Consider the following 14971-nt stretch of genomic DNA (forward strand, 5'->3'; position numbering starts at 1 on the left):
TCTGTGTTTGTCAGCTCTTCTTCCCTAGCATATGGCCTTAGCGCATTTAAAGCAAAATAATAATGACACACACTCACTTTTTTTAAGGTGGCTTAGTGGTTAGCACGTTCGCTTCACACCGCCAGGGTCGGCTCTGTGTGTGCTGTGTGTGTGCTCTGTGTGTGCTGCTCCCCCGGGGGTTTCCTCCGGGTACTCTGGTTTCCTCCCCCAGTCCAAAGACATGCATGGTAGGCTGATTGGCGTGTCTAAAGTGTCCGTAGTGTGTGAATGTGTGTGTGATTGTGTGCCCTGTGATGGACTGGCAAGGATGCTCCCTGGGATAGGTTGCAGGCTCCCCCGCGACCCTGAAAAGGAGTAAGCGGTTGGATGGACTCACCTTTTATTGCACTTAAGTAAAATCTTGGTGTATCTATCCTATCAGTGTCACGATCAGGGTGTCATTCACTATGTGTTTGATGGTAACCACGAGCCGGACCGCAGCTCTCCAGCCGTGGCCTCCGTGTTTCATGGATGAAGAGTCGGGCTTGGTGCTGCTCTTTCCCGGGCACTTCACCCAAGATACAAGCTACACTGGGATTTTGCTCAATTGCAACAAAAAAGTGTTTCATTATTCTTTATTTAATATTTTTCGTTTTAAACCCGCTAAGATAAGTAACAATACACAATCTATAGTTACCATCAGTAATATGGAAACACTATTGCAACAAGAGTTTGCAGTCTGTATTACAGTAAATTATTCAAGAATAAGGATTTAAAGACCTATTTGCAGAAGAGAAAGCTAACAACTACCGTTATCCTAACTCTTCCACTTAAGCTGGGCTGGACAATACACTAATGCTTAGCTTTATAATCAAACAGGTACTGCTCAATGAAAAATTTACATCCTTTAGTCCCTGATCTCTGGAGAGATTATTGGTGCTGTATTAAACTCTGTGCTGCTTTATTACATGGTCTATTTACATTACATTGTGGTGTAAAAACCTACAGAGTAACCGCACAGAACTTATCTAATATTTTATATCCAACAGGCATATTTAGAGGGAAAAAAAAAACACACGACAAAACAGTACAACAACAATGACATCCCTGAAATTAATTCAACATCATGAATAAAATGTACAAAAAACTAAAAGTAATTTCCAGACCATTTTACCGTTTCGTTCACAAACATTAACATCTCAGTGACGTGTTTACAGAGTCACCACCAATCAGGACAAAAAGTTTCACTCTAGTGAGAGAAAATAGGCTCACAACAATAAACTAGTGACAGAAAAAGTGAGCTTTAAATTTATAGAGCAGTAAATGCATTATGTTTTGTGTGTGTGTTTTTAGTTCTCAACAGCACTACACCAGCCCCTAAACCATATGGAAGTGAATACTTTGTACCATATTTCTGTTGAGATGAAATATGCTATATTGAGTAGGGTTCTGTGGTATTTATTTATTTATTTGCTCATGATTTACTGAATAACTCTAATGGATGGCCTTAAAAGGAGGGAGGAAGAAGGCATTGAAAGTAAGGAGAGTAGTGGAGGGTGTGCATTTAGGACCTGCAGCAATCGAGAGGTCCGAGCAGAATAAAACATGACACTAATATTTACCTGATGATGAAGGTCTCTAAAGGAACTGACATGAGTGGAAGTGTAAATTCATATACGGTACATAAAATAAAAATTGTTTGATGAATGGTGCTCAGACACCGTCCTCCATCACCCCCACCCCCCTTAGGCAGTAATGCGACAGTGACCTCTGGCCTTCCTCGATGTGAGTATATATTCCGTGTTCTCTCATTCAGATTAAATACTGAATTATGATCATGTGTGATGTATATAGTATGACATTATGCACTGAGGGGATAAAAACATGGTTATTGAATGAAAGATTTCAGGCATTCTCAGTGCTCGAGTTGGCATTTGAACTGAAATATGAACTAGGGTTGACTGGAGATCATATTTGTGTCTTTTTTCTTTTTAAAGCTCATATCCCCACCATCTTTGTCACCACCATCTTCATCCTAATGTTGCTGGTCATTTTGTTTGTAGTCCTGTGCTACAAAAAACGAAGGTAAATCTGCATCACCCTCAGAATGGTGGAGAAGACAAAATACTTTAGTCTGGTGATGTTATGTATGCTGTACTTTTATAATTTTCATTCTTTTGATTATTAAGATTATTTCTTGTTATGTGGCAAATTAATTGCGTAATTTAATCTTTTCCTTTTATTCTGGAAGAATTCTGGTATTTCGTTCTATTGGCTGGGATTGTTCGTTAGCGTTAGCTCTGCGGTCCTCCGAATGATTTCATTGACAGTTTTATGATTTACTTTTGAACATGAGCTTGAATGTGATTGGTTTATTCTGAATACAGTAACTTCCCTGGTTATAAAAGGGTGTGCAAACTTGTGCTTCATGATTAGAACTTGATTATAAATTGTAAACAAAAGTTTCTGGTTATATTTTTCACTTAATTTTTATACTCTGTAATTTCACATGGGGGGGGGGGGGGGGGGGGCGGGGTAGGGTCTTCTTTTTTTCTTTACATCACAAAAACCTGCCATTTTAACAGGGGTGTGTAGACTTTTATATCCACTGACTTTTTAGCTCCTTATTTATTCAAAGTAATATTTGTTTTATTTTTTAATGACTAAAGTTTCTCCCTCTCTCTCTCGCTCTCTCTCTCTCTCTCTCTCTTTCTCTCTCTCTGTGTGTGTGTGTGTGTGTGTGTGTTAGGTCAGCCAGCCGACAGGATGACATTGAAGCAGGAAGCACTGAAGGTGAAACTCCTCCACAGAACACCTCAAATACTGAAAGGTAAGAGCTTCATGTTGTCCATGGATGGCTTTTTGTACCTTTTTAATTGACTTTTCAAAATTGAAACACATTTAAAAACACAGTTTGCACCACTGCAGATGTAACGAAAATTACTAACATTGTAACTTTAATAATGTCTAAGTATAAAAATATTAATTATTATAATGCCTATAATTATTTCATGAATAATTAATCATAATTGCAGATGATGATTTTATAATGAATTTCCCTTTAACAAGTACATAGATTAATTATGATAAATAGTTGGATCTAATTGAAAGATGTTTATTAGCGTGGACCCTGGTGATGCGAGCGCTAATGGCTTTATGAACGGTGATGTTAGACCTGAAGAAGCTCGACCACTCCGACTGCAGCCTCACAGTGTAAGAGTTAAACCTTTACTACTCTACGTAGATGAACAGGACTGATGGGGATGAATATTACTAGATGGATGGAGATGATGTGATGGATAAATATATTATTATATAATGAGAGATGAATGTATAAATGTAATGTATGAATGATTTTCTATATTCTTTAATTATTTTATTTCTTTACTGTGTTTTGTCCGTCAGTGATGTGTGCAGAGTCGTCGAGAGCGAGTGAAGATTACGTTTCGGCTTCAGAACAGTCTGCTTCTGCCTTTTCTACTGTTGCACTTTCCCTACACTTTTGCATCTGGTAACTTCTGAAATCTACAGTAAAATTAAGTAGTTAAACTGAGAGCATGGTATTATAAGGCTTGAGATGAAAGTGTCATTTTTAATCATGACAAAGCAGATCTAATTATTTTATACTTCACACATTTTTAGACTTTGAAATAGTATTTTGGTGTAAAAATGTATTTTCATATATATTACTTGGTATATAAATAACATTTATAAGAACTCAGAAGAAACACTGCATCATTAACACCGCCTATAATCTATACAGAAATGACTTTTATAACTGTAACAGACATATACAGTATCTCACAAAAGTGAGTACACCCCTCACACTGAGGGGACAGCAAATTTACACTGTTACACAAGCTGTACACTCACTACTTTACATTGTAGCAAAGTGTCATTTCTTCAGTGTTGTCACATGAAAAGATATGATCAAATATTTACAAAAATGTGAGGGATGTACTCATTTTGTGTGCAGGTCTGAACTCCCTCCCAGACTTTCCAGTCTGCCCTAGCCTGCCTTGCCCTTGCCCCCCCCCCCCCTTCTCTTCACTTGTGTGTGTGTGTGTGTGTGTGTGTGTGTATATATATATATGTATATATATATATATATATGTATATGTGTTCACTTGGTTCACTGGCAGTAGGGGTGTGGCTGCCATTTATTTTGGGAGAGGGTTCCTTTTGTCTCTGTTTCTTTGCTTAGGTAGTTAGCTAAGAGTATTTGTATTTTCTTTTATTTCCTTTTAGGTAAACTAGCTACCTAACCATAGAGTTCTTTTGTTTATTATTTTGGCCTTGGCCCACCCTGAAGATATGCCTGTTCTGGTTAGTTTGTATAGTTATATGTATATGTTATGTGATAATACACCACAACCTTTTTGAGTCACTTTGTTTTGTTGTTATTCCTGGCTCCCTCACTTACAAGTTAAAGATCAATCAACTTAAATCCCGAGCTGGTTACTCTGTGCGGCCCAAGCTAGACTGGGCCGTAACACCTCTTTCTTTTCCTCTTTTTCCTTCTTACTCCTAATCTTTTCCCTTCTTCTCCCCCCTCAAACAGACTATCGTACCCCAGGTCTGGTCAGGTCGAGAACACTGTGTGTTCCCTGTTTAACACAAACAACATATAGCTTATACATGTCACGGTTGTTTCAGAGCAACACCAGCAAGTGACCACTAGGTGTCACCGTGGAGACGAGTATCGGTTTGTTTCGAAGCCTCGACACAGTACGGCACATTGCTTCAGTGTTCCACGAAGCCTCCCTCTGGTCCACTGACATGCGTATCTGAAGGCGGGGACTGGAAGTCTTCACAGTATAAAACACACAAACTCATCCTCACACTCACTGCAGTGGGACTTTAACTGGACCGCTGGATATTACGAGTTGAGCGTTTGTTTGTTTTTTTCATCAAAGAAACGTGAGTAAACTTTTTATACACTTTCATCAGACAGTAATTAACAACTGTGGTGCAGGTGACTGTCATAAGTTCAGTTTAAACAACTTAAATAAATAAAACAATGGGGGGATCCCAAAGTTTGACACTGTAAATTCATATATATATATATATATATATATATATATATATATATATATATATATATATATATATATATATAATATAAAGAAATAGACTGTGTCTATTTTCTGGTCGAACTGAAAGTCCGCCGGCTGCATATATATTTTGCTCTTTGTACAGGCTAATTATAAAATATATAGGATCTTATAATGGACATAAAATGAAAATGCTTCAAAGTGAACTTGAGTGTGAGATGGTGTCATACAGGATGTCACAAACATGCTGAAAATTATCTACAGACCGTGCATTTAACCACCTCCAGCGGTTTCTGATCTACTTTTTGTTGCGGAATTTGGAGAGGAAAGTAGTCCCGTCCATCACATACAACACTTATCAACATTTGAATGCTGTTGAGTCTTTAAAACGTGAGTACACCTTTTATATACATACGGAAAATAGTTCTTAAAAAATAGAAAAAATACAGAAAAAGTCAAATATTGTGGATTCATTATTATAATTTTTTTTTTTACATAATCACATACATAAATTTGAACACTGGTAGTCTAAACACGTGAGTCGGTTTACACATTTAACATGTGTTTATTATTATTATTATTATTATTATTATTATTATTATTATTATTAAATGTAATGATGTCAGTGTGTGTGGTGTTCTGTCCTATCTGTGTTTTTCTGAATATTACTGACTAACACTGTTGGCTAGAATAAACTCTAAGATATCCATGCGCCACTGTACTGTAGGTCGCGGATGGTTTCATTAACCATTTGTGAGACATGCTACACTCACTCCAAACTGGTCTAAACCGGTTGCGCAACATCCTGCTCTGTTCATTGCCGTTTTTCTAGAACGTATTCATCGACGTTGTAAGGTTCAGACAGAATGAGGGAGTTATGGGGAATAATAACAGGACGGTGGGTCACACTGTGGATTATGGAGCTGATGAGGAAAAGTGTATCAGGTGTAATAATGAAGAGGAAAAACAAACTGTACGGTGTGATTCAGGAAGACACTGGAGGATAATCTGATCTTCTAGGTAATTCATTATTATTTAATGATAAATATGTCTGTGTTGTTCTTTGTAAAACATCTCGAAAAGTAAGATACTGTGTTTTGAGATGTGTAAGAAATGGTTTTCTTTAGATTATATTCTTGAACACTTACAGGCCTGAACACTGAACAGATCCTCAGTTGAACTCTTTCAGTCCCTGATCTCTGGGGGAGATTATTGGTGCTGTAGTAAACTCTGTGCTGCTTTATTACATGGTCTAGTTACATTACAGTGTGGTGTAAAAACCTACAGAGTAACTTCACAGAACTTATCTAATATTTTATTTTTAAAAAAAAACATCTAAAAATAATTTCCAGACCACTTACCGTTTCGTTCACAACGATTAACATCTCAGTGACGCGTTTACAGAGCCACCACCAATCAACGCAGAATATCGGGAATCTTCCTTATCAATCATTTTCACAAATTAGTCAAAGTTTTCAGATGTTCAATTAGACACGGAGTGGATGTGTGTGTTCGTTCTTCAACATCAGAAGTTACACAGATTTATTACAGCGCGGTGGTTACGTACAGGACTTTTATTCTGAACTCTCTCTCTCACCAAGTCAGCTGACCTGTTGGTCATCGAGCCTCCGAGAAGAGCAATCGTGTGTCCGTCGAGTTTAAAGGTAATTTCAAGCGGCTTGTTTTGAATTAAAGTCATGCTCTAGGAGTCTGATCTCTAAACCTGGACCTTCATGTTAGCTTATGGTCTTAGCGCGTTTAAAGCAAAATAATAATAATGACACACACTCACTTTTTATTGCACTTAAGTAAAATCCCGGTGTAGCTCCTATCACGATCAGGGTGCCATTCACTATGTGTTCGATGGTGACCGGGAGCCGGACCGCAGCTCTCCAGCCATGGCCTCCGTGTTTCATGGATGAAGAGTCGGGCTTGGTGCTGCTCTTTCCCGGGGCTCTTCACCCAAGATACGAGCTACACTGGGATTTTGCTCGATTGCAACAAAAAAGTGTTTCATTATTATTTATTTAATATTTTTCGTTTTAAACCCGTTAAGATAAGTTAACCCTCTTACTCCTTAGTTCTCACAGTATTATGTCCCACAACCCTATATTCCCCATAGAAACAGCACGCCAACCCTGAGTTCCCGGCCAAAATTGGCCCCAAAATCAACGTTTTAATTTCAACATTTTTAGGCCTTGAAACAACTTGTATTTGTGTAATATTACTTTGAAAATGAAGCAGTTCAGTGTTTTTACTCCACTTAGAGCACAATTCTTAACCAGAGAAATGACGAAAAATGCTCGCTAAAATCCTTTTACTCATTTAGAAGTACTGTACGAGCACCAGCGTGGTCAATGCCTTTGAATAAATTCAAGTAAATAATAAATAAATAAATAAATAAATGCATTTTAGCGCCAAAAGTCAAGTTTCTGGTGATAATCAGACCAGCAGGTAGTGTTTTCACGAATGCACAGAAATGGTCCCGTTATTACTCCAGACCCCTGCATTGTCACTTGCACTGGTTGATGCTGAAGATGAAGACGGATCAGGGTCTGAATCAGAAGAGTTTGCGTCTCTATCAGTTTCGGTTTCAACATCGCCTGAACTTTCACTGCTGTCACTATCTAGAATCCTCGCTCTCGCCTGTGTAACTGTGTATGTTTTCTCTTTTTTTCACTGTTTTAGATGTACCTGTGTTCACTGTAGGTGTAACTTTAGCTAGAACACGATTAGCTTTTCGCTTTGGCATTTTTAGTATTGCCAGAGCGAATACTAATACTATTACACCAATATTCACGCTTGGATCATCTTCATCGTAATGACAGCGTAATGTCGTAATCACGTCATGACTTCATGACGTCATCAATCTTCCGGGTCAAAAAATAACAAATAAATAAGTAAGGAATCATAGCAGAGTAATGCCGGTACACCGGCCTTACGGGGATAACGTTTACACTGTAAAGCCGCTATATCGGCCTTACGGGTATTTGGCATAGACGACCAAGCCGGTATATCGTCCTTACGGGAATAGATCAAAGACGGGCAAGCCGGTTTTTCGGCCATACGGGGTAAGAGGGTTAAGGTAATATGTTACTGACATTTATATAACAATACACAATCTATAGTTACCATTAGTAATATGGAAACACGATTGCAACAAGAGTTTGCGGTCAGTATTACAGTAAATTTATCAAGAACAAGGATTTAAAGACTTTCTATTTGCAGAAGATTACAAGTCGCTGTACATCATCTCGACGTATTTCAGGCAGTAAACTCCATAGTTCCACTATACAGGTGGAATAACCATACACTGCTTTGAATCAGAACGGAAGTCATGTGACGTCGTGTGAAAAGGGTCTATTATTTTATTGTTTTTGGCAGACACGTTACAGTGAGAAGAAGCAAAGTTTGAATTTCTATCGACGCGTTCAAAGTTGAACATTTGTATCGTTGTCAGTTCCGTGCAACCGATGTTACTTTAATAACTGTTTTATTGGTTAAAATTGTGTGTTTGCTAAATTGCTTAATGCCAATTAATAGGTTACTAAATAGTTCTTAGTCACCTAGAAGCAGCAGTCTACCATTTAATAATGTTGCAGTGTTTTTATGACCAACGCTTCCAGTATTTCCATTGCTTTATTACTTATCAGACAAAACTTAAGTTTTTAGTTTGCATGCACTTTCAGTGAAATTACAGAGAAACATACAATTGTGAATCATAGTAGTATTTACAAGTTAAACAGTAGAAATGGTCACTTCTAGGACAGAGAATTTTTTGCCATCATGTGCAGTCAATACAATGGTAATGGACAAGAAAACAAATTTCGACCTTATAAACTTAATAGTCTTCTTTTATGAGAGATTAGTATCCTTCAAAAAATAATTGTAACTTTTTTATTATTATTTATGATCCTCAACGGTGCCGCGAATTAACTGCTGGTACACCAAGACCAAGACCAAGCTGGTGATGACGTCAGTAAACCTGTGGCCATGCCGTTTCAATTGACAGACAGAAGTTCAGAAGATAATTTTATATTATAGTATGTTATATTATAGTAAGGCATATCCTCTTATATGATGGGTCTCGATCTTGTTTTTCAGATGAAACTGGTTCAGGTCAACAAGACTTGTGCTGAACTTTGCATGGGTGGTGTATGCAACTACTCCACATCACTACCGGATTTCCTACAGAAGGAGGACTGTTATTACAGCTGGAAATCACAGGTGAGAAGTTTGAAGATTTTTTAGACTGCAGGCATTTCACACTGCAGCTGAAAGCAGACACTGTGATGCACTGAGTGTTTGGGTGAACTGTGAATTTTTATTTTTTATTTTTTACATTATGGGATTATAGGATGGGACTGTGCTGGGCAAGGAAAGATTTTTGACTCGTGATGACTGTGAGAGTGGGATTCACAAAGTTGTACGGTGTCTTAATCCAAGTTATGTGGTAGGTACATTGAAAATAAAAAAAAAATTCTGTATGTTCTATTTTTAAAGAGCGCTTGATTTATCTACTCTTTTTTTTGTCTTTTACAGAGGGAATACATCTTTCACAGTACGTCCTTTTACGCTGTGTGTTTCACTTCTGTACACCACTTTCAGTTCTGAGAGAATAGAATTATAGAATTTATAATACAGAAATGTCGACCTTGTGTAGTAAAAGTATGTTAATTTATTCACTGATACTTGGTCGTGGCTTTAAACCTTTTGTACGAATTACTTCATAAATGCAGTGTGGCATGGAGGCGATCAGCCTGTGGCACTGCTGAGGTGTTCTGGAAGCCCAGGTTGCTTTGATGGTGGTCTTCAGCTCGTCTGTATTGTCGGGTCTGGTGTCTCTCATAGATTCTCTATGGGGTTCGGGTCAGGCAAGTCGGCTGGACGATCAAGCACAGTAATACCATGTTCACAAACCAGTTACTAGAAGTTTTGGCACTGTGGACAGGTGCAGAGTCCTGCTGGAAAAGGAAATCAGCATCTCCATAAAGCTCGTCATCAGATGGAAGCATGATATTCTCTAAAAATCTCCTGGTAGACGTTGCTTCGACTCTCGACTTGAGAAAACACACTGCACCAACACCAGCAGATGACATGGCAACCCAAATCATCACTGACTGTGGAAACGTGCCTTCATACACTGGACTTCAAGATACTTGGATTCTGTTCCTCTCCACTCATCCTCCAGACTCTGGGACCTTGATTTCCAAATTTCCAAATTTACTTCCATCTTCTGCGATTGTGGTTGTGTGTACTGAACCAGACTGAGAGATTAAAGCCTCAGGAAATCTTTGCAGGTGTTTTGAGTTAATTAGCTTATTACAGATCTTCTCGGGTTGATATTTCTGTATTATAAATTCTTTATTCAAGTGTTTTGAGATACTGGATTTTTGATTTCCATGAGCTGTAAGCTGTAATTATTGAGATAAAAAAATGCCTTGATATATTTCACTTTGTCTAATTAATCTAGAATATATTAAAGTTCCACTTTTAAATTAAATTGTGGAATAAAAGAACTTTTCCATGATATTCTAATTTTTTGAGATGCACCTGTATTTTCCCCAAAGGCTAAACCTGAGAAAATACTACACATTTCAGGAAAAAAAAAAAAAAGTTTTGAAACCTAGTCAAAAAAATAAAACCTATGAACACAGAATGCATGATTTTATGCTTAAACGTCACGGGGATATAAGATGTCCATAAGGACGCACAAGGGTTAAATTTATAGAGCAGTAAATTCATTATGGTTACTGTGTGTGTGTGTGTGTGTGTGTGTGTGTGTGTGTGTGTGTGTGTGTGTGTGTGTGTGTAGTTTTCAACAGCACTACGCCAACCCCTGAAGCTGCTAATATGCGCGAAAGTGAGTACTTTCTAAGATATTTATTTTAAGATGAAAAATGCTATATTGAGTAGGGATGTGAGTGTGGCATTGATGATGTTTAATTTTTTAATGTTTATGATTTACCCATTTTAAAATAACTCTGTGGGTGGTGTCCAAGCAGAATAAAACATGACTAATATTTACCTGATGATGATGATGATGATAAGAATTGATGTGAGAGAAACAGGAAGTGTACAGTACAGCAGCATCAGTCAGATTACAACTCAGAGTGAAAGTGTGCTGTTCAGTAATTTTCATAATTCATAATTTTTTTTTAGGCATGTACACCACTGTGAACCCTGACCCTCCCCAATGTAAGTACATTTACTGTGTTCATATAATGTGTGTATGATGTTATATACTATGATCACAGATTATGCACTGAGGGGATAAAAAGCATGGGGATTTAGTGAAAGTGAAGTGATGAATATTTAGATTTCAGGCCTTCTCAGTGCTCAGGTTGGCATTTGAAATGAAATATAAACTATTATTGACCAGAGATTGTATTTCTGTCCGTTTTTATTTTTTAAGCTCAAATCAACACCATCATCTCCATTGTAATCTCCATCATCGTTGCCATTCTGATTGTAGGAATGTGCTACAGAAAACGAAGGTAAGTCTGCATCACCCTTGAAGAAGCAGCTAAATGAGGGAAGATGAAATGCTTTAATCTGATGACATTAACATTAAACAGATGAATTTATTTGGTGATTAACAGATATTTCTGTTCTTCACTGTGATTATGGGTGGACAGGGTGATAGTAGGACTCGGGGAGAAATTGATTCGTGGCTGCTGTCAACGAGCAGATGAAAATAACAGGTGTGTGAAACTCAAACTACATTATACTATCACACTACGGCTGCTTTAGTTTATTAAAAAATTCTAACTGTGTGCAAAAATTATAAGTAATTCATGACTATTTCTTGTTGGGTGACCGGGTAATTGAAATGTTTGATCTTTTCCTTTCATGTGTTCTGGACAAATTCTTGTATTTCATTATTTTGGCTAGGATTTTATTTATTTATTTGTTTTTGGTTAGCGTTGTTGGCAGCTCTGCGTACTTGCTTTTACACATGCACAATTATCATTAGTGTTTAAAGTGAATTTCCTGAAAGTCACAAGGAATATTCTGGATGTTATTAATTAAGTAACTCCTTATCTTCTATACCTCAAACAAATAAAAATACAAATATTTGTGTGTGTGTTAGGTCAGACATCCCACTTGGGGACATTGAACCAAGAAACAATGAAGATGAAGCTCAACTGAACACCTCAAATACTGAAAGGTAAGATCTTCCCCATGTTCTCTTTATCCAGGTGCCAATCTGGGGAAGGGAAAAGTCTAATCTTACCTAATGCACCTTTCAACAGATTTTATAAAATTGAAACACCTTTAAAAAATACATGGGAAAAGAAAAACAACTAAAGACACAATTCATACAAAACTGTAGATCTCTACCAAAAATCACATTGTAACTATAATAATGTAGAAATATAATAGAAATTGGTATATATTAATGATTATAATGACTATATTATGCTAAATAGTTGGAGCTAATTGAAAGATGTGTTAATTAGCGTGGACCCTGGTGATGCGAGCGCTAACCGCTTTATGAACGGTGATGTTAGAACTGAAGAAGCTCGACCACTCCGACTGCATCCTTACAGTGTAAGAGTTAAACCTTTACTTCTGTACGTAGATGAACAGGACTGATGGGGATGAATATTACTAGATGGATGGAGATGATGTGATGGATAAGTACATTATTATATAATGAGAAGGAGGAATGTATAAATGTAATGTATGAATGATTTTCTATATTCTTTAATTATTTTATTTCTTTACTGTGTTTTGTCTGTCAGTGATGTGTGCAGAGTCGTCGAGAGCGAGTGAGGATTACGGTTCGGCTTCAGAACTTCTGTCCAGTCTGCTTCTGCCTTTTCTACAGTCGCACTTTGCCTACAGTTTTGCATCTGGGACACTTTTTAAATCTGCAGTAAAATTAAGTAGTTAAACTGAGAGCATGGTATTCTAGGGCTCTAGATAAAAGTGTCATTTTTAATCATGACAAAGCAGATCAAATTTTAACTTTACACATTTTTTTTTATACTTTGTAGCAGTATTTTGGAGTAAAAATGTATTTTCATATGTAGTACTTGCTATATAAATAACATTTATAAGAACTCATTTTTGCCAAAGAAAGGGAAGATCAAACCAAAGAACCCCAAGATAAATTAAAAAAACTTTTAGCTTCTTTTCTGCACTTTAAAACACTGCACAGCTGTCGGAATCAAACCTGTAGCATAGGCTCTTTAAGCTGTAGGTCACATGACCATGCCAACATGGCAGATGTAGTACGTCCAGATTGTTTTCATGCCTACTGCTTATACTGATACCTACGTACTGTATCAGCGGCCGAGCTGTACGTACTGTCATATTATGCAATTTCAGACACTGGGTGTGTGTGTATCTCTCATTCCTGGCTAACTCTTAGGCCACTCAAGACTCGTTCCACTTTAGTTTACTTATAAGCCCTTTCCTTAACTTGCACTGTGGGGCCCAAACCTTAGACTGGGTCATCATCAACTCTACGTTATCGAATCGATGCTATAAAGAGCGCCAATGGTGCCCAGTGCTGATTCCTTTTTATTTTCTCATTGTGATTGACCTTTGCTATCTCCTTTATTTTTTCTGTCTGTTCTGTATGTAATTTATTTTGTGTGTAAATTTGTTAGTATTCTTTAAATGCTGTCACCAGGTGTAGAGCTCGGCTGTGTTTGTCTGTTTTGTTTTATTATTTATTTTATTCTATTTTTTTTACACGTTTTTTTTGTTTTTTTTTGTGTGTGTGTGTGTGTGTGTGTGTGTGTGTGTGTGTGTGTGTGTGTGGCGCTTAGCGGTTAGGGCTCTGGGTTACTGATCAGAAGGTTGGGGGTTCAAGCCCCGCCACTGTCGGGCCCTTGAGCAAGGCCCTTAACTCTCTCTGCTCCGGGGGCTGACCTTGCACTCTGACCATAGCTTCTTGACAGGCTGGGGTATGTGAAGAAAAGAATTTCACTGTGCTGTAATGTATATGTGACCAATAAACACTCATTATTCTTAGCAGTGTCTTTTCCACCTTTTATCCCAGTCAAACTTATCCCGTTATCATCCTCAACCCTAGACTGGGGTGTATCACTATCCTCTATTCCAGAAAATCTGAGACAGCAATACTAGAGACACAATTTTTTAGAAAGTAAAAAGTCTTCTTTTTACAGAAGGAAGGGAATTGGTGGAGCGATCAATCATAACCCTGTAACATGAAGTCTTCTTTCTACCCCCAAAATAGTCAAATTGAACTTGGCTCATGAGCAGATCGAGTGAAAAGTAAAGCGCACGTATCTCAGTGCTTCTGATATTTTAACAAAAATATATTTGGACACTCAATTAAGTACCCCACTCTTACTAATATACTCTGTGTGTGTGTGTGAGAGAGAGAGAACCTGTCTGTTCAGATCTGTGACACAAGTTAGCAAGAAAATCAAGTTGATAATAAGTAAGCAAGAGAGAGGTTTCATATTTGACCAGAATTGAGGGTTTAAAATAGAGCTTTTTCTGGAATATTTCTCAAACCCACTTCAGGGTTCCAGTAAACATGCACTCAGGTCACAAAATAAAAGCAGTCCTTTGAGCCGGATTCGAACAAGCGACCTAAAGATGGCCATGTTGTTACATGAGCTATCGAAGGAGTTAAGACCTGAGCTCTGGATGAGTGAGCTCCATGTCCATGTACAATATTATATGAGGCACATGAACATCATCTTCATTTGATGTAGCCTACTGAGAAACCTGAAGTAGGTGTATATGAGGTTTTACAGTAACCATCAGACCTGGTGAAAAAAAGCTGCTCTCTTAATGAATTAATCATATGAATTACTTTCTTATTAAATTACAATAACACCATGAAATAGACTTGGCATCGATACACAATCTATTTCATCTGGTTACTGTAAATTAAATAATTATTGTGACATTCATAAATAGTTTTATCAGTACTTTGTAAATTATTTACA

The 14971-nt window shown here is 37.4% G+C and overlaps 1 protein-coding gene across 6 annotated transcripts; it reads left to right on the forward strand.

The window, feature by feature from the left end:
- Positions 1–2929: 2929 nt before the first annotated feature.
- LOC128616052 (uncharacterized) lies at positions 2930–14021 on the forward strand. 6 transcript variants are annotated; one of them, XM_053638520.1, is made up of 15 exons: positions 2930–3192; positions 3385–3490; positions 4541–4899; positions 5298–5423; positions 6635–6697; positions 9138–9260; positions 9391–9486; positions 9576–9594; positions 10849–10896; positions 11196–11231; positions 11449–11530; positions 11672–11737; positions 12127–12204; positions 12497–12587; positions 12782–14021. In XM_053638520.1, the coding sequence occupies exons 6-15, from the start codon at positions 9138–9140 to the stop codon at positions 12782–12784; spliced, it is 642 nt and encodes a 213-aa protein (XP_053494495.1). In that variant the 5' UTR covers positions 2930–3192; positions 3385–3490; positions 4541–4899; positions 5298–5423; positions 6635–6697; the 3' UTR covers positions 12785–14021. The 6 variants fall into 6 exon arrangements, with proteins under 6 accessions (XP_053494495.1, XP_053494494.1, XP_053494497.1 ...); XM_053638519.1 differs by lacking the exons at positions 2930–3192; positions 3385–3490; positions 4541–4899; positions 5298–5423; positions 6635–6697 and adding an exon at positions 5695–6048 and having other exon boundaries at positions 9136–9260; XM_053638518.1 differs by lacking the exons at positions 2930–3192; positions 3385–3490; positions 4541–4899; positions 5298–5423; positions 6635–6697 and adding an exon at positions 5698–6053.
- The last annotated feature ends 950 nt before the right edge of the window (positions 14022–14971 follow it).

This window comes from Ictalurus furcatus, chromosome 12, assembly GCF_023375685.1.
Source record: "Ictalurus furcatus strain D&B chromosome 12, Billie_1.0, whole genome shotgun sequence".
Taxonomy (NCBI): Eukaryota; Metazoa; Chordata; class Actinopteri; order Siluriformes; family Ictaluridae; genus Ictalurus; species Ictalurus furcatus.